Source organism: Prunus mume, linkage group LG7 (assembly GCF_029339155.1).
Source record: "Prunus mume cultivar Tortuosa linkage group LG7, ASM2933915v1, whole genome shotgun sequence".
NCBI classification, from domain to species: Eukaryota; Viridiplantae; Streptophyta; class Magnoliopsida; order Rosales; family Rosaceae; genus Prunus; species Prunus mume.
Genome location: NC_142704.1, coordinates 10,875,200 through 10,895,437, shown reverse-complemented (window position 1 = coordinate 10,895,437; position 20,238 = coordinate 10,875,200). Strand labels below are relative to the sequence as shown.

Sequence of the window (20,238 nt, the reverse complement as noted above, 5' to 3'; positions counted from 1 at the left end):
TTTCTTATTTAATAATGTGATTCAATTATGCTAACAGCTCATTTGGTGCGTGTCAATTCACCTCAACTTAACTTCAAACTTGTTCATAAATAGAATTATATATATATTACCATTTCTTATAATGTTAAGATATGCGTTATTCATAGATCATACATCATGTTACAAAAAGATGTAGTACCACCATCCACCAATAAATGGAATGCACTATTATTTCCACCTATACTTTCATATAATTCCACCATCATTGGGGCGTGGTGGATGCTACTCTTTTTTTTCTTTTCTTTTTTTCTTTTTTTTGGGGTTATAAATAATGCATGCTTTGTGGTTGTGGGTTAGGGTTGCGGGAGCTTGGATATGCAACACAACAAGTATAACTCAAGTAAATAGAAAATGAAAAAAGCGTATCTTCAAATTTAAGGTCATTATTGAAATGAGCTCTGAAGTTTCAATTTCATTAATAGGAAACTCAATGTTTTTTAAAATTTGGCCAATTACGCACTACATCAACTTCACTGTCGATATTCCAATTAAAGCCAGCTAATGTCATACATTTGTTTATATTTTTGTAAAAACCATCTTGAGTTGTTTCTAAAATAATAATAATGTTTAGGTTAGATGGTTAACTTTTTTTATAAATGCAAATATATCATATATGTGTGTGTGTCGTATGTATCATGTATGTACTTGGCTTGGCCTGGCCTGGATATTGCACACATATTTAATGTGGTTAGATAAACGGTAAAGAGGTAGGTGGCCACTGTATTTGCATTTGGCATGGTTTTGATTAGTAATAGGCAGGCAGGCAGCCCTCCAATTTGATTAGTAATCATCGACATGTGACTTTGTCATTTGGATTGAATTTACACCAAATTGATTAGCAATTATCGACATGTCGCCTTGTCAATATCTTGTAAGTTTGTAAATTGCTGAGTCCCTTATGAGCTGATACTTACTTTCATGCTCATTATTTTCCAATGCAATTCAAATAAAATAAAGAAAAAAAACAATAAATAAATGGAGGGATTCTTTTGTATCAATGAGAGGAGAGGTGCATGGTTCGTGACTCGTGAGGTCATTTGAATAAACTAGTGGGTTTGGTGGGGTAGTGGGGCATAATTCCTTTATTATAATGCTAATCCTATCCTACCTATTACAGAGTCATAGTGCACTGCATATAATGTAAGACAAATTTATTATGAGAATCATGAGAGAAGGTGAGTAATCTATATTTCGAAAGACAAGTCACTAAATCCCAATAAATGAGTGTAAGAGAAAAAGAAAAAGAAAAAACAAGAAAAAAGTGTTTAAGACTAAAACAAGTGATTAATGCCACTCTTACCCCATGAAGTTGCACGTTTAGTTTATTAGTTTTGTGAATAATATTGTAAGAAGATGATACCAAACAAAGTAGGAGTAGCGCAGACATGAAGCAAGCAACCAATCATATCAAGGTAAAAACCTTAATATTATATTAGCATGATGGGTTTTTCTACTAATGTCCCAGCAAATAGAAGCCTCTCTCATTTGAAGTGCAGATCAGCAATGCGCACCAAATGGAGAAGAAGATAAGAGACTTTTATAATCTTCCTACACCTACAGACAGAGAGCCCAACATCACTCACCTAATTGGAAGCTCATTGGAGTTTCATTCTTTCTACAAATTCATGGTCATTAAACAAATTATTATGCCAACTCAACTCATTTGTTTTCCTGTCAAGTCTATACACTATACACATGATATTATATGCTTATACTCTGTCCTTTGTTTTCTTCTTCTCTGATTTGGGTAAAGAACTGATAAAGATAGAATATCTGACCTACACCAAAATCCTCTATCAATCCAGTGGACTCAGAGGGCGTTTGCACTGTTTGCAAAGGAGTTCATCAGAAGTAGAAAAACAAAGCAAAATAAAAGAAAATTCATCCATTCCATAGTATAAATCCAGACTCACATTCCAAAAGCTCTGAGCTATCATTCAGTTCCTCTTTTATTGAATCTTCCAAAATGTTTGGCCACCATTTTTAAAAGGGAATGAATCGAAGTGCCTGCCACATCCCAATGCACTGCTCTCAAAGGCAAGTAAATTTCTTATCCTGTTTTCAAAGTAAAAAGAAAACCAATTATTCAATAATATATGCAGCAACTAAAACTTGTCAATGTAATGAAATTGCTCAATCAACCGCAAATGAAACTAACCTGCTAAGGCAATAATCATAAAGCCAAAGGGACAACGGGAAGGTTGAATGCACCCATGAATCTTCTTCTTCACCAGAAGTCAGCACAACTGCAAATTCCATCTTGGAAATGATGAAACCGACTCAAATCTCTTACAATTATTTCTCTCTTTGTAATAAGAGTGATGACCTTTATGGCAGCATGGCAATCACCACAAACCCGCAAATTTTTGGTAACTAAGATGGGTTTGCCTGGCCTCAGACTAAGAATTGCGTAAGCAATGGCTAGCTTCTCACTATGATAAAGGAGGATTCTTTCTTTCTCCTCTTCCTCAACATCTTGTAAAACAAAACTATTTTCTGCACAATATCCCAGCCTTTTCATATCTACTAGTAGTTCCTCTAGTTTTTCATGTATCTGAGCTGATTGAGGATGGGACTGATCTCCACCAACAAATCCATGAATAATCCCGTTTATCTCAACCCAACTGCATCCTGGACTCTTCTTAAGGCCTTGGCCCTTCTGCTTGATTCTGACATAGGCTGCATCATCCCATCTCCCAACAGCGCTGTATATGTTAGATAAAAGGACCAAATTTCCAGTACCTTCGAATCCTTTCCCCTGAATTTTCTTGGATACTTCTTCCCCAAGTTCAATATTATTGTGGACCCTACATGCAGCAAGCAGTGCACTCCACACACGAACATCAGCCTCAAATGGCATTTTTTGGATGAAAACGTGTGCCTCCGCCAAAAGTCCAGCCCGGCCGAGAAGATCCACCATGCATATGTAATGTTCCATCCTCGGGGTTATGTTGAAATCCTCACTCATAGCACTAAACCAGTGTTTGCCTTCGGTGACAAGCCCCGAATGGCTGCAAGCAGATAAGAGACCAATGAAAGTCACGTCGTCGGGCTTAATGCCAGCTGCCAGCATATGATGGAACTGTGAAATAGCTTCCATCCCAAGGCCATGAATCCCATAACCAACTATCATTGCATTCCATGAGATAATATCCCGCGTAACCATTCTGTCAAAAACTTGTCTACCTCTATTAATCTTCCCACACTTTGAGTACATGTCTATTAAGACATTACAAATTGAGGTGTCAGTACCGAAACCATGAACAATTGAATAAGCGTGACCACAGGCCCCATGTTGAAGAGCAGCCAAATGTGAACAAGCTGGCAAAACACCCACCATGGTTGCCAAATCTGGATCAAACCCGGACAATTGCATATGATGAAATATAAGTAAAGCTTCCTTTGCATAACCATTCTGCACGCAGCCTGAGATGATAGCACTATAAGAAACTGTATCTTTTGAATTCATTTTATCAAAGAATATGACTGCGTCATCTATGATCCCACACTTTGCATACATAGACAGGATTGTGTTTCCCACCATTGTGTTTAAATCAAACCCAGATTTAATTGCATAACAATGTACTCGTCTCCCTCTACTCAGATCAGTTAGCTTTGTGCAAGCTCGGAGTATACTCCCAAGAGTTACCGGTGTTGGATTTATTTCCTTTCTTAGCACCATTTCATCAAATAACGCCATCGCCTCTCTCATAGAGTCACAGATCACATACGCACCTATCATAGCGCTCCAACAAACCTCGTTCTTGACATCAATTGCATCAAATATTCTCCTCGCATAAGCTATGCACTGACATTTAGAATACATATCCAAAAGCCCAGTTCCAAGCACCACTTCACCACTGAGGCTCCTTCTTAGGGAGAAACCGTGCATTGCCTTCCCTTGGCTCAATGCATTAGCTTGTGCAACTGTGGGAAGAACTGCAACAATGGTGGAAGCGTTTGGACTTGTTCCAGCTTTCTGCATTTGAACAAGCATTTGTATAGTGTCATCATAAAGACCATGAAGCGAAAACCCGGCAATCATAGCATTCCATGCCACGACATCTTTATACAACATACCATGGAAGACGGCCTGTGCCTCTGCCAAGTCGCCGCACTTGGCATAGAGGTCAATCAAAGCAGTGCAAACATAGACATCAGAGGCAAGCCCAAGTGCTTTGGCATGCTCATGTATCTCTCTACCAGCTTCCAGTGCTTGTAAACCCGTGCAGGCCTTGAGAACAAACGGGTAAGTGTACTTAGTGGGCTTAACACCCGATTGGAGCAAGTCATAGTACAAGTGGATGGCTCGTTCAAAGGGTCCATTCCATGCGTATGCTCTTATGAGAAGGTTCCAAAGAATAACACTTGGTTGGGGAATTTCATCGAACACGCGGGATGCGAGGTCAACTTGATTGCAGGCTATATACAAATGGGCTACTTTTTCAAGTAAAAAGGAGGTGTCCTTGAGGCGGGTAGTGTTTTTCAAGAGATGTTGATGGATTTTCTTGGCTTGAGGGAGAGATTTAGATCGAATGCAGGCTTGAACAAGGTTTGCATAATAAGAGTCGAGAGAAGTGAGGGTATTTGTGGAAAAGCCGTGTGTTCTGGTTGCTAGTATCACTAAGGCAAGTGGTTGAGTTGTAAATTGGTCAACAAATTGGCGTCGAGTGAGTCGTCTTGCGGTGGCCAACCATAACATTTCCTTGTTCGTTAATTTGGCTTTGTCTTTGTCTTTGGGACCAAATTAACGACTCCCCCACAAACAATGGCGGGTTGGTTGTGGGTGCGTTTTATGTAGGTGACCAAATCGATACGTTATCATCTGAACTGAACCAGATTTGATTCTTTATTAACTCCCGGAAGAAAATTAAAGGTAAGCCAGTAGTTTTTAAAGAATTCTTCCCCTTATCTTATTTTCCATCTCATTTGTTTAAAACGTAGGGCACTTTTCTAATAACTTATGAATTGTCTCGCACTTTTCTAATAGAACAACCCAGTAATTAAATTGTCTCGTGACACTGACTAAAGCATGATTAAGACTTGGTAATAGCTGGTAGATGGAAGTACAAGAAACAAGCAAAAAGAAGACTACAAATTAAATTATTATACTAATCCACACACAAACACACAGATGTATATATATCGTTGTTGTCATCATCGTCGTCTTTATTGTCGTGGTGATGTCACCATATATATATATATATATATGTATGTATATACTTCCCCAACTTACCAGTAGAGTAGTAGATATACTGCATGCGTGTTAACCCCAAATTAATTTTGCAACAACGAGAAACACATTTGCCACTGTGGTGACCTGTATATGCAGCTTTTGTTGTTGTTGTTGGTCGGAATGTATATGCTCTAAATTAATAAAGATAAAAGTTTAAAGAGCCCTTTTTTTTTTGTGTTTAAAATTTCCCAGCAAATGAATCGATGTTGCTGTACCTGTAAGAATGAATAAGAAACTCAAAAGTTATATGCATATGTTAATTCATATATGGGAAAATGTTTTTGATGATTAACTTAATTAAGTCAGTATGTGCGGTTTAGATACCCAATCTAGCAAGATAAGTATCTTTATTTGAAAACATGAATTGAATACACACACACATATATATATATATATATTATAACACAAATGACCCCAAAAAAAAAAAAAAAACAGATAAAAAAATGCAGGAAGAGAAGCGTCAATAAGAAGAAGGTTTTGTCTGAGAATCTGGAAAAGGAAAAGTGTGAGGTCCTGAAGAGGAGCGAGGAAAATAAGGGACCTTGAGTCTTTTCCTTTATATATAAACTGACCATGATGCATGAATGGTGCTATAAATCGTCAGGTAGCAAGAGCTAGCAACAAGGAGAATCAAGGACGACGACCAAGGAAGGAACACAATTAATCAAACTGAAAAGCAAGCGTGCGTTGCGTGAGTGCGTAAACAGGAAGCTCTGATCATCATATAATTAATGGCGCCAGTGGGATTACCTCCTGGTTTCAGGTTCCATCCAACAGACGAAGAGCTTGTGAATTATTATCTCAAGAGGAAAATTAATGGCCAAGAGATTGAGCTTGATATCATTCCTGAAGTTGATCTCTACAAATGCGAGCCTTGGGAATTAGCAGGTGATGATCGATCATCCATCTTAAATTTAATTACTACCTTCTTAATCTTAATTAATTACCCTCGACATGATCATTCCAGTTCGATCTATATATACAACTATACTTGTTATATATATATATGGCAATGACATTGATATATGTATGTTTGTTGTATGCAGAAAAATCATTTTTGCCAAGTAGAGACCCGGAATGGTACTTCTTTGGACCCCGGGATCGAAAATACCCAAATGGATTTAGAACAAACAGAGCGACGAGAGCAGGATACTGGAAGTCTACTGGGAAAGACAGGAGAGTAACATGCCAGAATCGAGCCATAGGAATGAAGAAGACACTAGTTTACTACAGAGGGCGAGCCCCTCAGGGAATTCGCACCGATTGGGTCATGCACGAATATCGTCTTGATGACAAGGACTCATGCTCCGACGACACCTCTTCCTCTTCCTCTTCCTCATCCCCTTGTGCCGCCATTCAGGTAGGTAACATCATACATATTTAATCCACGCATATTATTAATTAATTACTTAATATTATAGTATATGGTTGCATGCATGCATGGAATGGAACTGATCATGTTACTCATCATCTTACCAAAAAAATTAAAAATAAAAGAGTGCAGTGCGATACATGAAATAATTTTCGTCACTTCAATTAATTTAATCACTACAAAATGTATATATCATTTTGCTAATTAGTATATAAAATATTATAAATATTGGGAGAAATTAATATACTGGTTTATATATTCTGAATGACTCTTTGACACATGCGACGATCGATCTATTTGACTCGAAAAGCATCAAGCATGCTTGAGTCAGTAAGAAAAGCATTTCTTTTATCTTGCTTTTATTATATAATTTCCACCTCTTTTACAGCGTGGGATGCAAAGGCAGGCTAGCTTCATTAACAATCTAATAATCAACACTAGCTACTACTATAGTATACTAGCAGCAATTGATCAGAAGGCTTTGGAATGAAAAATCTAGGAACGTAAAACTTGCATGAGTTGCATGGAAATGGAATTGGAAGCTTATTTATGAATAACACACAGATCTCATATGATATACTTGAGTGTTTTGTCTACTATTCCAATTTCCAATATCCCTACCCTACCCTACCCTACCCTACCCCTTGAAATAGATCGATCCTTCAAATCCCTGACGCACAGACATATTCGTTGCTTGCACTGGATCACTTGGAGATCTCTTGTTAGTGAGAAAAAGCTGATAAGCTTCGCTTTGTCTTTTTGTAATGAGACAAAAGTACAATCCTCCGCATGATTCAGAAGATATCCCTTTAACTCAAGCTTAGGAATTGTATTTAGGCTTAATCATTCTATGATATCTGGACTTGACGATTGTAAACCTAATTAAGTTACTTGGCGTATTCCAAACCACAAAAAGCAGCCACCCTCTGCAGTCCGCATCACTTTCATTATGTAAGAAGGTGTCGGGGACTTTTTACTTTATTCCAAAGTCCAAAACAAGATCAATTATATATTATCCGCATCCCCTTTACGCTTTTACCATAAGAATTTAAAATTAAAATTATTAACTTCATCACGATCCTCATTCGTGTATTTTTTGTTGCACTGCACAATTTTAATTTAACTAGTTTTGAATTTTACATCCTCCTCACTTAAGTTGCATGATGAATTTAAGGGTGACTAATATTGAGCATGACCACCAACGTAACCCTAACGCGCATGCAGGATTCTTTTGCATTATGTCGCGTGTTCAAGAAAAATGGAATTTGCTCGGAGATGGAAGAGCAGCAAGGGCAATATAGTGCCTCCCTAATTCAGGAAAGATCATCACAAGGTACCACTGGTAGTGCTACAAATTTTAATGATTGTGAAACCATGTCGCCGGATATTCCGATGACAGCATCGTCGTGCCTGGAGGAAGATGACAAAGACGATTCATGGATGCAGTTCATCACAGATGATCCATGGATGCACCAGTGTTCTACTAACCCTGCTATGCCTGCTGAAGAGCACCTCTCTCATGTCCCCTTCACAAACTAACTAAATAAATATTTCCCTGAGCTTTTGGATCTGATGGCTGGATTGGTGGTAAATAACTTGAAAAAATGCATGCACACTGATGCAATTTTCTTACAATAAAATGAAACATACATACACGATTTCATAAAAGAAAACCAGACCAAGTTTGTAAGGGTTTTTCATTATATATCCTTCATCAATTTGTAGATTGATTAATCATTTTTAGCTGGCTTTAGCCATTTTAGGACGGTTTGGTTGGTGGCTTCTCTAGAGTCAGATTATCAGATGACTCTAGTCTAGAGATTTTGATGTCGACTCGACCTCTTTCTGGAGGTGCTTTGGGTGGGGTGTTGTGGAATAAAATTGTATGCAACATTTTTAGCAATTGGATTTCGATGTTGGCCTCTTGAACTAATGGCATATTAATGTTTACAGTTTCTAGTTTGTAATGTTGTGTGTGCCACTCAATGTTTAATTTCTTCGAGGTCTTTACAGTTTCCTCTGCTGGTTTCATCCCGCGTCTCTTTCGATGTAATAAAATTTGAAGAACAATAGTACTGCAAGATATTCTTGTTCCAAAATTATGCAGAGAGACAAACATTTCGACCACCATGTTGTCCTGTACATTTTGGACAGCCAGCAGTGATTGCTTCATGTCACAAAGCAACAAAGCCAATCTTCCACTGCTCGAATTCTGCAGAGCCTAACATGAAGGAACTAGCGCTTTGATGCCCACCGCCTCCAAACTCCTGAGAAGAAAATGCATATTCGATTTTAGCTTTTTTAAAGTACTGTATATGCCATGCCATGTAACAGGCAGGAATCATCTGTGACGAAGGAACAACCTGTGAGATGGGCGTCGTGTCTTCGGTGTCCACACTCCTAAGGCTTATTTTAAGCATTTGGTCATTTTCAAGCTCTGAGACTCTGTATACAACAGCCCCGACACCCCTAAAGAGAATTTGAAAGGGAAAAAAAGGACATGAAATCGGAAGGATGAAGAAACAGACATTTTAGTGACACCTTAAAGTACATATCAAACAAGTTATTGAATGCGCATTCGAAATCCACAAGGGTAAAATCACAGGAGGTGATGAAAAAGGGGAGTATCTTCCACTTGGGAAACCAATGTCTAAGTATATCAACATGCTATTGTAGAGAACAACCTCAATAAACAGAGATAAAAGCCAATTTCCCATCTTACTAACAAAATATAATGGAAAAAGTTCTGAAAAATGCAGATGGCAGGATATGCCCATCCGTTCCACATCAATCTCAAACAGAAAGACATGATGAAATCATGAATTTTACTCGAGCAGTGTGAAAAAGGATTCTAACATAGGTTATATGAACTAATATACAATCCACCAGACATTTTACCCGGTAAAAAATCTTCATAAAAGATTTTATTTGTGAAGCCATTTCCAAACGGAGCAACTGGTTCCTCAAATAAATTCCTTGATTGACAATATCAAACTCGCAAATGCAGCTCTTGAAAAGATTGCTGTGGTTGATAGTTGAGGAACTGCTTTCCCAAATGGAGGAGCTCATAAGACGTGTTCTGTGACCCCTTCAGAGAGAATGGATAGAAAGGACTAAGAATCTAAGAAAGCTCAGTTTCTGGAGGATGGGATTCCAGAATTGAGTAGTTTCCCCTTTACGGAGACCACAACTGAACATCTATTATTAGTTGCCCTTTCAACTGAGGGTATTTTCTCCATTGAATAAATATTGAGAAGAAAAAAAAAAAAAAAAAATTGACCACAATTGTATGAAAAACCATAATAATCGAGGAAACTAACCAGTTTCTCCTATATGAGATGTCACTCCAATGCTATAATCATTTATGGCTAAGGAGGAAAAATGCTAAATTCATCATGCAATTGTTTAAGTCCACTTATAGTTTTCTGCATTCAACACTGTTTGTGGATGAAACATTTAAAGACGAAAATTGGAATGTGATAAGTAAAATACACTGGCAATCAGCAGCACATCTAAAGAAAGCAAAACCAAGCCAAGAAACTTGGAAAGAATTTTCACAAACAAGGAACAGAATCCCACAGATACCATCCATTTCCTAAAGTGACCAAGTTAATTTTCAACAACACAGAATGAACAGAACACAAATCCGAGAAATGCATATATTTCAAGATAACATGAGTGAATAAGTAGAATGCCACAAACCTTAAGTTTAGACTACGGCTTTTAGTAGCTAATTGATGTCCGAGTTCACTCCTCAACTCTGAGATAGAATCTGCGTTGACAGCCTACAAAAAGATTATGCATTTACAATCAATTTTCCATCTTTTACATGCAGAGAATCAGAGGAAGTATATACCAGGCAATGTCCAAAGGCTCCACCCCCAAGTGCAATTTCATAAGACCGATTGAGAGCTTCATCTATTAATTTCTGCTTTTTTGATAAGCTCGCCATTCCTTGACTAATTAAGGACTCCAAATCCAAAGAAAGCAGCTGCTCAGGGGAACCAAAAAAAAAAAGATCATAAATTTTAAAAAACGAATTCAACTATATTATTAAGAAAGAAACAAGCAAATTACTTGTTGGAACAAAGACGGGTTGAGGCCGACGTCGTATTGAAAGTTTAAATCTTTGAGCCCACTACTGAAAGCTTTACTATTAGGGAGGCTCCACCTCCAGAGATCCCCATCCTCCACATATTCGAACAGCCTCCTCACTCTGTCAAACTGAGCAACCACCGCCTCGTTCTTGTCGCCACTGTCACCGCCAATTTTGCTTTTGAAGTAATCAAAAGCAATGGTGGCCCCGCTCCTGTTCATGTCTAGGACACCGGTGACGTTTTCATCAATGCGCGTCGTTTCGAGGGCAGTCTTGTGGTGGTCCAGAACGACGACGCTGGGGACCCTGGAAGAGATCTCCTGGACAAAACCAGGGGGACCCACAAAGTCAAGGAGGTAGAGGCGGTCGATCTGGTGGAGAGGGAGGTGTTGGGGGGTGATGGGGCTGTAGACGGTGTTGGGGAAGAAGAGGAGTTCTTCCATAGACATGGCTGAGAAGTAGAGGTGGGCGGCCAAAGCAGCAAACGCACCGTCTGGGCAAGGATAGTGATACAGCACCGCCGCTTTCATGGTTCTCGCGCTCCTGCACAAAGCTGCTGCACAACTAATGTCCGCCGCTCTGCTGCCTCTAATTTTAACTGGTTTTTTCTTTTTTCTTTTTTTCCCCTTTTTCTTTTATTTTTGTTTGTAAAAGATTAAATAAATTAGGCAAGAGTAAAATTAGGGGGAAAATAGTAATTTAGCCGGTAAACTACAACGTGGTAGAAGAAGATAAGTCTCTCGCTCGCCGAGTACAAGTCTGTAATTCACCTTCGTAGTTCACATACTGACTGATAGTTGATTCTTCCCAAAATGACAACGAGCGTCGTCCTCAGGAGCGCTCCAAATCTATGGGCTTCGGCCGATACCAGTAGCAGGCACAAGCAACAGAAAACATCTGAGTCTCAGGTGGGCTGCTGTATCAGTATTACGGGCAATTCCAGTTCCTCATTAACTTATTGTGGTTGGCGGAAGCAGTTACTCCCTTGCCTTTCCTCCTCTCCCAGGCACAAACGCCGCACCTTCTTACCTTTGGCGTCTCTTTCGTCTTCTTCTCCTTCCTATTCTCCCAACACCTCTACCAAGCTTTACGTCAGTGGTCAGTCAGTTCTCTCTTTCCTAATCTAATATCCGTTAACATGTTTTGCAGTATAATGATGCACAAATGCTATTGGGTTTTTGTTGTTGATGATACATACAATAGTGGCATTCTCTAATCTATATTCTGTTTACCTGAATTACAATTCTACTCCTGCTGCTCTGCAAAAGAAAAAAAGAAGAAGAAGAAGAAAAAACTTGATTTGGACTAGGATTAGCCTCTGAAAACTCTGTCCAATTTACATTGTAAAGCACCATACTTTAGGAGGTCTGTAGGCTTGATGGACAATTTATGCACTTGGGTCCTCTTGGCTAACCAACACTCGTGGAGTCATGGACTCATGTGTCTAAGATATGAAAACAAGGATCCCCACAGTTCAAACTGTATGTTAATAGAATGCATATTACGTATCAATGACGGGGTATTGTTCAATTTCTCATATGGTTCTCAATATTTTCTCAAAATTGAAGTTTATTGCTCTGTCTACGACTCTTCAGAGTTCAGAGTGGAACAAAACATCACAATTAATATGCTTTGTCATGCAGGGCTTTCATTTCGCACCACTGAGGAGAGTTTGCGAAATGCTTTCCAGAATTTTGGACAACTTGTAGAAGGTGAGAGCAAAGATGTTAACATGTTCCTTTTCTTAGTTGAGCTGCCTATAGCATCTGTCAGTGTTTTTATGGGTCAGCTATTGGTTATTTCTTTTCACTCTCTTAAGAATCTGCTTTTCATTTATAGTCAATTTGGTGATGGATAGAATAGCAAATAGGCCAAGAGGCTTTGCTTTTCTCCGCTATGCAACTGAAGAGGAATCTCAAAAGGCTATCGAGGGAATGCACGGAAAGGTATGTCCTGGCCAAGAGGCTTCTCTTTCCTTTCTTTCTTTTGAAAACAAGATGAAAAAACTAGGAAACAAATGACACTGCACCACTTACTGATGATATATCAGATTCATACAATATACCATTACCATCAGTGCTTGAGGGAGAGATGCGAGCGAGTCCTGGCCAGTGTATGAAACAACTATTTGTGTATATAAGACTTTTGACCATTAGTTGCATGTGAAGCCAAAGATCCTTCTAGTTGAGGATTTTCAGTAGAACTAACAATTCCTAATGCACACCTGGTCGAGAAATTTGCCTTCCTTGATTGATAGTCTCATACTGCTTGCTTTATGCGTGTGTCTTTGTATCCGTTAGTGTCTTAGATGACCCAATTTGTCCTGGTATTGCTCGGGTTATTAGTCTGATTCAGTCTGTTGATCTATTTGTTCTATTATTTCTACAAACATGCACAAAAGCAGCACTCTTCAACTGTTTTGAAGGCTGAGGTACTCTCTCGGACTATCGGGCTCCAAACAAATGAAGCAACAATATCAGTCTTTGGTAGCATAGCTTATAACCAGCTCATGCACAATGACATATCATCATTTATAGAACATCACCAAGACATTAATTATTGTTCGTGTTGTTGAGGTTAGAACTAGTGTGTCTTATATCCATGTTTCCAATGCTTTGCAACCAAGAGTCTCTGACCGAAAAAAAAAAAAACTACGTCGATACATTCCATCACTCAAATTCCACTAGGAAGTAATCGCAATCAAAGAGCTCATGTGTTTCAAACTTTTTGGTGTTAATTTTGCGTTCAGGTTCTCTTGATTGTGTGCTTTGGTCATTGATTGAGCGGACATGATTTATTTACAGAGTGAGTCCATCAGCAGAGTCTAGTATAAATAAAGTGCCTTCTGTTCTGTGGACTATTGGTAGTCTCTTTGAATTTTGCGTTGTTAAGTTGGGTTCCGATAAGTCCTCCACATGAGTTTCATACAGTGTAAGCACTTGGCAAAAGCCAAACTGGCTTCTGAATTTTAATCTGGAATGGAAGGCATGACAGCACAGCCTCATAAATAGACAAACAAGGCCCTTGGGTTCTTGGCATGTCAAGCCTACTGAATTTGAATATGAATTGAGACACTGCACCTCTGGCAGAAGAAACTATTTTGAATTTTTCTTCTTTGTTTTGTTTTTACAGTTTCTGGATGGCAGAGTAATATTTGTTGAAGTTGCAAAGCCCAGATCAGAGCTCCGTCAAACTCCCAAACAAAACCCAAGACAGTATTGAAAAGTCGGCTCTAACGTCCACTTTGTTAGAATTCTAAATTCTCCTTCTTGTATACTGCTGTCTCCTTCATAGAGGAGTAAGGGTTGAGGAATTATGGGATAGAATTAAATTTTGGGCATCTCTTTGGGCGTCGGTTTAGGGGCAGTTCAAGGACTATCACTACTCTACCATCATGAGAGACATGATGGCAGTCTTAAGATGATTTTACTGAAGTTTTTGTGTTTTTTAATTACAGAATTATTTTAAATCTTAGTAGGTGAGACACTCTCTTTTTTAGGTCTCGTTTGTTTTGATAGAGGATTTTTCCTCTTGATTATCAATATAATGTTTTTATTAAAATATATATATATATATATATATATATATATGCGCCTTCAATTCAAGTTACTAAATTCATGGGGTTGTAAGAATGTGGTATTGCGCATCGCATTACAAGTCAAAAAAGAAGAAAAAAGAAATCTTATGTACTGTTCGTATCAAATATTTCCACTCGTCTAATCCCAGTTCCAGTTAGGAGACGAATATGTATCGAATTGAAGCCTAATCATTTCATTGAAAGAATAGGGTAAAAAGAATTAATCCATAAAGGACGACGTTACAGTTATTTCAAATTGCAAAAAATGCAACATCAGACGCCAACAATTTAAACTGAAGCATGGATTTTTAATTATACGGGTATTGCGATAAGCTAGAAAACAGAACATCTGCCGTGGGAACTATGAGCAGACACGAGCCCGCTGCCTGTCCCTCATCTCTCCTGATGAGTTCATATTTCTATCTGCTAAGCATCTTTTGTATGGTGCAAACCCCTTTCTTGAACTGCAAGGGAGAGATTGAGTCTCTTCGCGTAACGCATCAGCAACCTCTAAATGCTTCTCTGCTAAAATTTCCACTGCACTAACTGAACCATCGTGTGATAAAGACGTTTCCGTCTCTTTCATTGTTTCATCCGCACAAGAATTGGCGTGTATTTGAACTGAGTTTTGGTTACATGATCTGACTTGAAAAAATGGTATTAAACCATCATGCATAAACCACCATGGCGGAGGAGCATCAGGGTTAACTTTCTGAGAATTAGGGCTCTGTTTTTGGTGTTCCACAATTCCACCGAGTGACAAACGCGTGTCTAACTCATCCAATCTTAATGTTTGAGCAAGCTTATTATTCTCCCTCTGACAATTCTCTTGTTTAGCCTTTGAATCCTTGGTAACACTACCAGGTGGAGATTGTCTATCCAAGTCTGATACCAAAACCGTCCTTCCAAATAGCTTAATACTTAGGGAAGCTCTTGGACTGCCAGCATCTCCTTCTGTACTCACAATGTGATTGGAACCTGATCCATGTTTCTGGACATCCACATCAACCCAAGGGTAACCAGAGTCAGAACTCAGAACCCAAAACCGAATAGAGGAATCAATATTTAAAATTTAAAATTAACAATAACAGTTACAGTTCACTTACCATGCACGCAAATTTTTCCGGAGTTGAGTCGGCAGATAACTGAATTGATGGCACGGACTCTTTCACTTCTTCAGTGGATGAGTTGGATGTCATGTAATCATTCTCTTTTTCAACATGGGATAAGATGGTTGAGCGCATGTCAGTGGTACATGAAGTTGGGGTTGCAGATCTGCTAGGCTGGTCCAAAGCTGCAGACCCCAGTACATCTGAACCAAGTGCAGATAATACTGAAGTAGGCGATTCTTGGCCCTTCCCAGAAACTGAAAAATGCGGGGACGGTGACCTTTCTGGTGATCCAATGAGAGAATCGACTGATTTACGTGGATAAGGATGCACAGGCTTCCGCTTAGGCCGCGGAGGAGGTATCTCAATTGGTGTGATGGAGCCTTCGCTAGGTCCGCTCGACTCCTTAGATACCTGAAAGCAAGAAAAACCACATCAATGCAATGAAAAATAAATACTAGCTGAAAATACAACCGACGGACGTTTTAATGGCATGGGACCTTAAACGTTTAACTCAAGAAATGTTTCGATCGTGTGCATACTATAATAGGAAATATGAACTCAAGTCAAGAGCATTCACTAAAGTTAATACCTTAGAGAAGAACTTTTGAGCATGACTTCGAATCTGAACTGCAGTTTTGGTGCCTACATGTTCTGAATGAAGATAAAGAATAACTTCGTCATCAGATTGTGTAAAAGAAAATTTCTCTTAGACAGAGTTATGCGGCCCTGAACATACCTTCTATTTGACGCCAACCTCGGCCATACAATTTCAAGGCTTCAAGGAACTTGTGATGCTCTTCCTCTGTCCATTTTTCTCTTTGTTTTGTAATTGTGTAAGGTTTCCTGATCTGAAGTGAGGGGGAGAAAAGAAAGAGAGAATTAATTTAGCCAAAACTTGAGCAGGGTACATAGATTTTTGGCCAAAAGAAATGCTCCGAAAATGAAAGCTAAGAGAAGAAGGGAACCTTAGGTGTATGGTCATTGCCAAAGGAAGATATCTCCTTGAGTTCAATCACTGGTTTAGATTGTGCATCGCCTTTTAGACTGCAATCGGCAGCTGCAACAGAGGCGTTTGACCCTGTGGCTTCACTGTAATCCTATGGCCAAACACAAAGTCGGGTTGATACTTTTTCATCCAACATAGTCAAAACAAGTGAACAAGCGTCGAACATTAGTACACAATTCAGTTGGGAGGAACACACACAAATAATTCTGCACCAGTTTTACATGAGATTACCGAATCACACATATAATCCCAACCTCAAATCAAGATTATGCACCATCTATACGAGGTTCACCCAAAGTGGTATATATCTACTGAACTATGCATGATCTGGTATTGAGTTGAGGGTCAAATTTCTCACATCTTGGACTGGAACAAGTTGTACTAAGAAATATTTAAATCTAAAATTGCCTAACAGAGAGAGTGCTCATTGGGAAACTAAAATCAAATCCCAATCAAAATCATTCATTGAAAAGACAGAAAATTGAAACACAGTAAGCCAAATTGCATTTGCATACCTCAACAGCCATGGCTGCTCAAAAGAAACAGAACAAGTCCAGCACGTTACTTACTGCAAGAGGTTAACGCACTACACCTGGAAATTGATTGCCCACAAATAAAAGAAACACAAACAAGCTTTCATTAATTGGATATTCCGCTGCATTTAAATAAAAATAAAGATAATAAATAAGAACCAAGCAGACTTTTCCTATAAATAAATAATAAAAACACAAAAGAAGAAAAGTGTTTTTTTTTTTGGGAAATTAGAAAAAAAGAAAAGTTCTTTGCTTATGTAGACCAGATCAATCAGAAGCTTACCTCAATGGTATCTGAAAGACTGAAAACAAACTTGTCTTGAGAGTTTTCTTTTTCTAACTGAGAAAACAGAAGGCTCCTCGGCTTTTCCCGAGAAACAAAATACAGATTCCGCCGTCGGATTCTCGGGAAATAAAAGAAACGAAAAGGCGAAACCGAAAGAGAAAGATAAGATTAAAAAGAAAGAAGAAGCAAAATCCAAATTCAGAGAAGCAGGAGATGAAGATGAATACAGAGAGAGAGAGAGAAATGAGAGAGATTAGGAGGATAGTAGAAGAAGCGCACAAAGAAATTCAGGGTTATATGGAGGAAGAAAGTAAAAGCAGGGGATGCCACGTCAGAGTGAGTATTTTTTATTTTTGAAAATTTTGTTGACAAATTTGGCAATGAAAAATCGAGAAGGGCCTGGGAATCTTGTGGCTGAGAACGCAGGGGACACTCGGCACTTTCTGATACTCTGTCTCCCACCTTTTCGGCTTTTCTCCCAAATTAAGAAAATTCTGTATTCCTAATTTTTATTCATTCTCTGATATGATATTCTTGTGGAAGATATTAAGTCCAGTCCAGATCGGATAATACAAACACTGACTCAGGAGAGGAGGCTTTCCGTTTTCACTAATTAGATATTTCTGTTTTCATTTTAAATTTAGATATAATATATGTATTTTTTTTACAAAAAGCAATAGAATTTTATTAAATTAATATGAATAAATAGTACGAAAGACACATACCGTAAAGGGAGACTAAGAATACTCGGCAAAGATCAACTAAGTTTCTAGAATCATGAGAAAAAATAAACACAGAAAACTAAAAAACGATAGGTTTTTTTTTGTTTTTTCAATACATGTATTAGTCTAAACTATAAGAGAAGGAATTTCTCAAACACACATACACACACAAAAAACTATGATGTACTGGAAATTCGAACTTGAGAGACTCTAACTTGCAAGTCAATGCCTTCTTCACTGTAGTATTGTTTTATTTGCTTAATTTATAATTTAATACGTTTTGAGAAAATGAAAAAATAGGTGGAAATGAAAAAAAAGAAAAGGAAGAAAATATCTGAGCCACAAGAAACAAGGAGAGACAAAGAGGGGTGGCCAAGGGCCAAGTCCCTCTCTAAATCTCATCTCATATCTCAAGTGCAAAGTGCAAAGTGGAAAAAGTGGAAAAAGTGGGAAAAGTGCAAGTGGTGTCCCCTCAGCTTTCAATAATCTCTTTTATATTATTGAAAAAAGATTATATCTGGAAAAAATGTGGATGTGGATTTTACTGAAAATAGAGACGTAGGGAGGTGAGAGTGTGACGAACTAAGGTGGTCCCCACCTCTCTATTATCTTGCGCTTTTTGACACCTCAGCTGCACTTTATTTCGTGGCTTCCTTCTCTAAAAGCCACGCTCTCGGGCCCCACCGCCTCCACCCCACTCAATTTCAATCTTCAAACAAAAGGGAGTTATTATTCATCACAAAAATTAATTATACTGTTTTTTTCTTTATAAGATAATAATTATATTGTTATAGATTCAGATAAGAGTATTTTTTTTTTTTTATAAGTGATAGTCGAAATTACAGAAGATGAAGATTTCTCATACACGTACAAAACTATGATGTTGAGAATTCAACCTGAGACTAGAATCTACAAGTTAAGCCATTTTTCACTGAGTTAGACCTTGTTGGCATTTAAGTTTTCTTTTATTACTAAAAGAAGTTTTTAGTTCGAATTTCCTCCTATATTCATATGTTCATAGAAAAAAAAATGACCAAATAAAATATCAGTAACAATTATTGCAGAGTAGAAGATGCTTTAATAATTCAATTCATTCCGGGACCTTGTAACATAGTATTAGCATTGGGATTAAAATAAATTCCAAAGAGAAAACCGCATTAAAGTAAGATGAACGGTCCAGATGAACCTTGACTTTGGAAACGATAAGATTAGAATAGAAGCCTAAACGACTAGGTGCAGTGTGAAAAGCAAAAGTGGAGCCCACCTTGTAGTATTATTAGGCCAAAACTCAAAAGAATTTTTTTAATTTAAAAAAACCTTGAAATATTTGCAGCCACAAGTTTCTAGTATCCAACTTGGTCGGGGGAAAGATTTGAGTCTTAAATTTCTATGCTTTGGTTAGCTGGGTTGAAGTTGAACAGCAAAAGGTCATTGACACGTGCCCTGCAGACCCATTCGGTGATCCACACACACAGCCAAAAACAAAAGCAAATAACGATCACCCAATGGAGAGGTGGATCTTTCGTAGAAAAATAAACAAATAATAAAATTCCAGTGGTGGATATTTGTTTCTCTAAAACGCCCTTCTGGACCGTGATTATTTTGTGGAAGGTGTTATTTGAAGAGAATGGATGAAATGCTGGCAATGCTACTTATGAAGGGAAAAAAAAGTGTATTTACATTTAAAATTTAAAAAAAAAAACCATGAATAATAAATGCATTGTTAAGAGATGAAAATGACAAACTCAAGGAGGTTTGTGATTTTCATATTCCCTCTCATCTTATTTTCGTGTTAAAAATAACACGTTCTCAAAAGTAGTTGCAACATAAGAATAAAATCTCATATTTCATTATGAAGGCCCCATTTCTTATAAATAAAATACAAATGCTACCTTGGAATTGAATTTTTGAGGCTGGCTCTGGTGTGGAGTGGGATCACCACCAGCTTCTGTTTTTTATCTAGGATAGGAGGAGGAGGAGGAGGAGGAGGATAAAGATTCACTCAGATCGTATCATTATATATCATCATCATATCATATGCATGCTTGTTTGGCAATGCCTGCCCTGTGCAGGCCCCACTGGCTGATTGGCTGGCATCCACCGGTGCTTCATTCCTCACCCAATTTCCAACCCAAAGTGAGGCCAACCAATCAATCAAAGTAGGCATGGAAAGGAAGTGGAACACCAAACAAAGGTGTAAAGGCTGCTCACATGGATTTTGATAATAATACCAACAAGTTTGAAGTTTGTGAGGCTCTT

General features: G+C 38.2%; 5 protein-coding genes across 11 annotated transcripts; 2 read left to right on the top strand and 3 right to left on the bottom strand.

The window, feature by feature from the left end:
* Positions 1–1,425: 1,425 nt before the first annotated feature.
* LOC103338923 (pentatricopeptide (PPR) repeat-containing protein) lies at positions 1,426–4,938 on the bottom strand. Of its 2 annotated transcripts, XM_008242195.2 has the most exons (3): positions 2,198–4,938; positions 1,953–2,094; positions 1,426–1,865 (listed from the first exon to the last, which is right to left on the bottom strand). In XM_008242195.2, the coding sequence occupies exon 1, from the start codon at positions 4,739–4,741 to the stop codon at positions 2,267–2,269; it is 2,475 nt and encodes an 824-aa protein (XP_008240417.2). In that variant the 5' UTR covers positions 4,742–4,938; the 3' UTR covers positions 1,426–1,865; positions 1,953–2,094; positions 2,198–2,266. The 2 variants fall into 2 exon arrangements, with proteins under 2 accessions (XP_008240417.2, XP_088898185.1); XM_089042059.1 differs by having other exon boundaries at positions 1,687–2,094.
* Positions 4,939–5,859: 921 nt separating this feature from the next.
* NAC057 (NAC domain containing protein 57) lies at positions 5,860–8,217 on the top strand. The gene is made up of 3 exons (XM_089055888.1): positions 5,860–6,163; positions 6,322–6,635; positions 7,872–8,217. Exons 1-3 carry the CDS (start codon positions 6,007–6,009, stop codon positions 8,184–8,186), a joined length of 786 nt encoding a protein of 261 aa, XP_088912014.1. The 5' UTR covers positions 5,860–6,006; the 3' UTR covers positions 8,187–8,217.
* Positions 8,218–8,670: 453 nt separating this feature from the next.
* LOC103338883 (DHHA1 domain protein) lies at positions 8,671–11,273 on the bottom strand. 2 transcript variants are annotated; one of them, XR_016128574.1, is made up of 6 exons: positions 10,725–11,273; positions 10,504–10,638; positions 10,350–10,432; positions 9,546–9,735; positions 9,011–9,116; positions 8,671–8,914 (listed from the first exon to the last, which is right to left on the bottom strand). XR_016128574.1 is itself a non-coding variant. In XM_008242149.2 (5 exons), the coding sequence occupies exons 1-5, from the start codon at positions 11,271–11,273 to the stop codon at positions 8,822–8,824; spliced, it is 966 nt and encodes a 321-aa protein (XP_008240371.2). In that variant the 3' UTR covers positions 8,671–8,821. The 2 variants fall into 2 exon arrangements, 1 of the variants encoding a protein (XP_008240371.2); XM_008242149.2 differs by lacking the exon at positions 9,546–9,735.
* A 282-nt stretch (positions 11,274–11,555) lies between these two features.
* Positions 11,556–14,304, top strand: LOC103338884 (uncharacterized). The gene is made up of 4 exons (XM_008242151.3): positions 11,556–11,841; positions 12,387–12,455; positions 12,583–12,689; positions 13,876–14,304. Exons 1-4 carry the CDS (start codon positions 11,556–11,558, stop codon positions 13,963–13,965), a joined length of 552 nt encoding a protein of 183 aa, XP_008240373.2. The 3' UTR covers positions 13,966–14,304.
* Positions 14,305–14,489: 185 nt separating this feature from the next.
* On the bottom strand, positions 14,490–19,984 carry LOC103338885 (protein REVEILLE 7-like). Of its 5 annotated transcripts, none has more exons than XM_089055887.1 (8): positions 19,872–19,984; positions 17,255–18,688; positions 16,954–17,030; positions 16,398–16,529; positions 16,169–16,280; positions 16,022–16,083; positions 15,427–15,843; positions 14,490–15,311 (listed from the first exon to the last, which is right to left on the bottom strand). In XM_089055887.1, exons 3-8 carry the CDS (start codon positions 16,963–16,965, stop codon positions 14,682–14,684), a joined length of 1,365 nt encoding a protein of 454 aa, XP_088912013.1. In that variant the 5' UTR covers positions 16,966–17,030; positions 17,255–18,688; positions 19,872–19,984; the 3' UTR covers positions 14,490–14,681. The 5 variants fall into 5 exon arrangements, with proteins under 5 accessions (XP_088912013.1, XP_008240375.2, XP_008240376.2 ...); XM_008242153.3 differs by having other exon boundaries at positions 18,578–18,688; XM_008242154.3 differs by lacking the exon at positions 17,255–18,688 and having other exon boundaries at positions 19,872–19,966.
* Between the last annotated feature and the right edge of the window lie 254 nt (positions 19,985–20,238).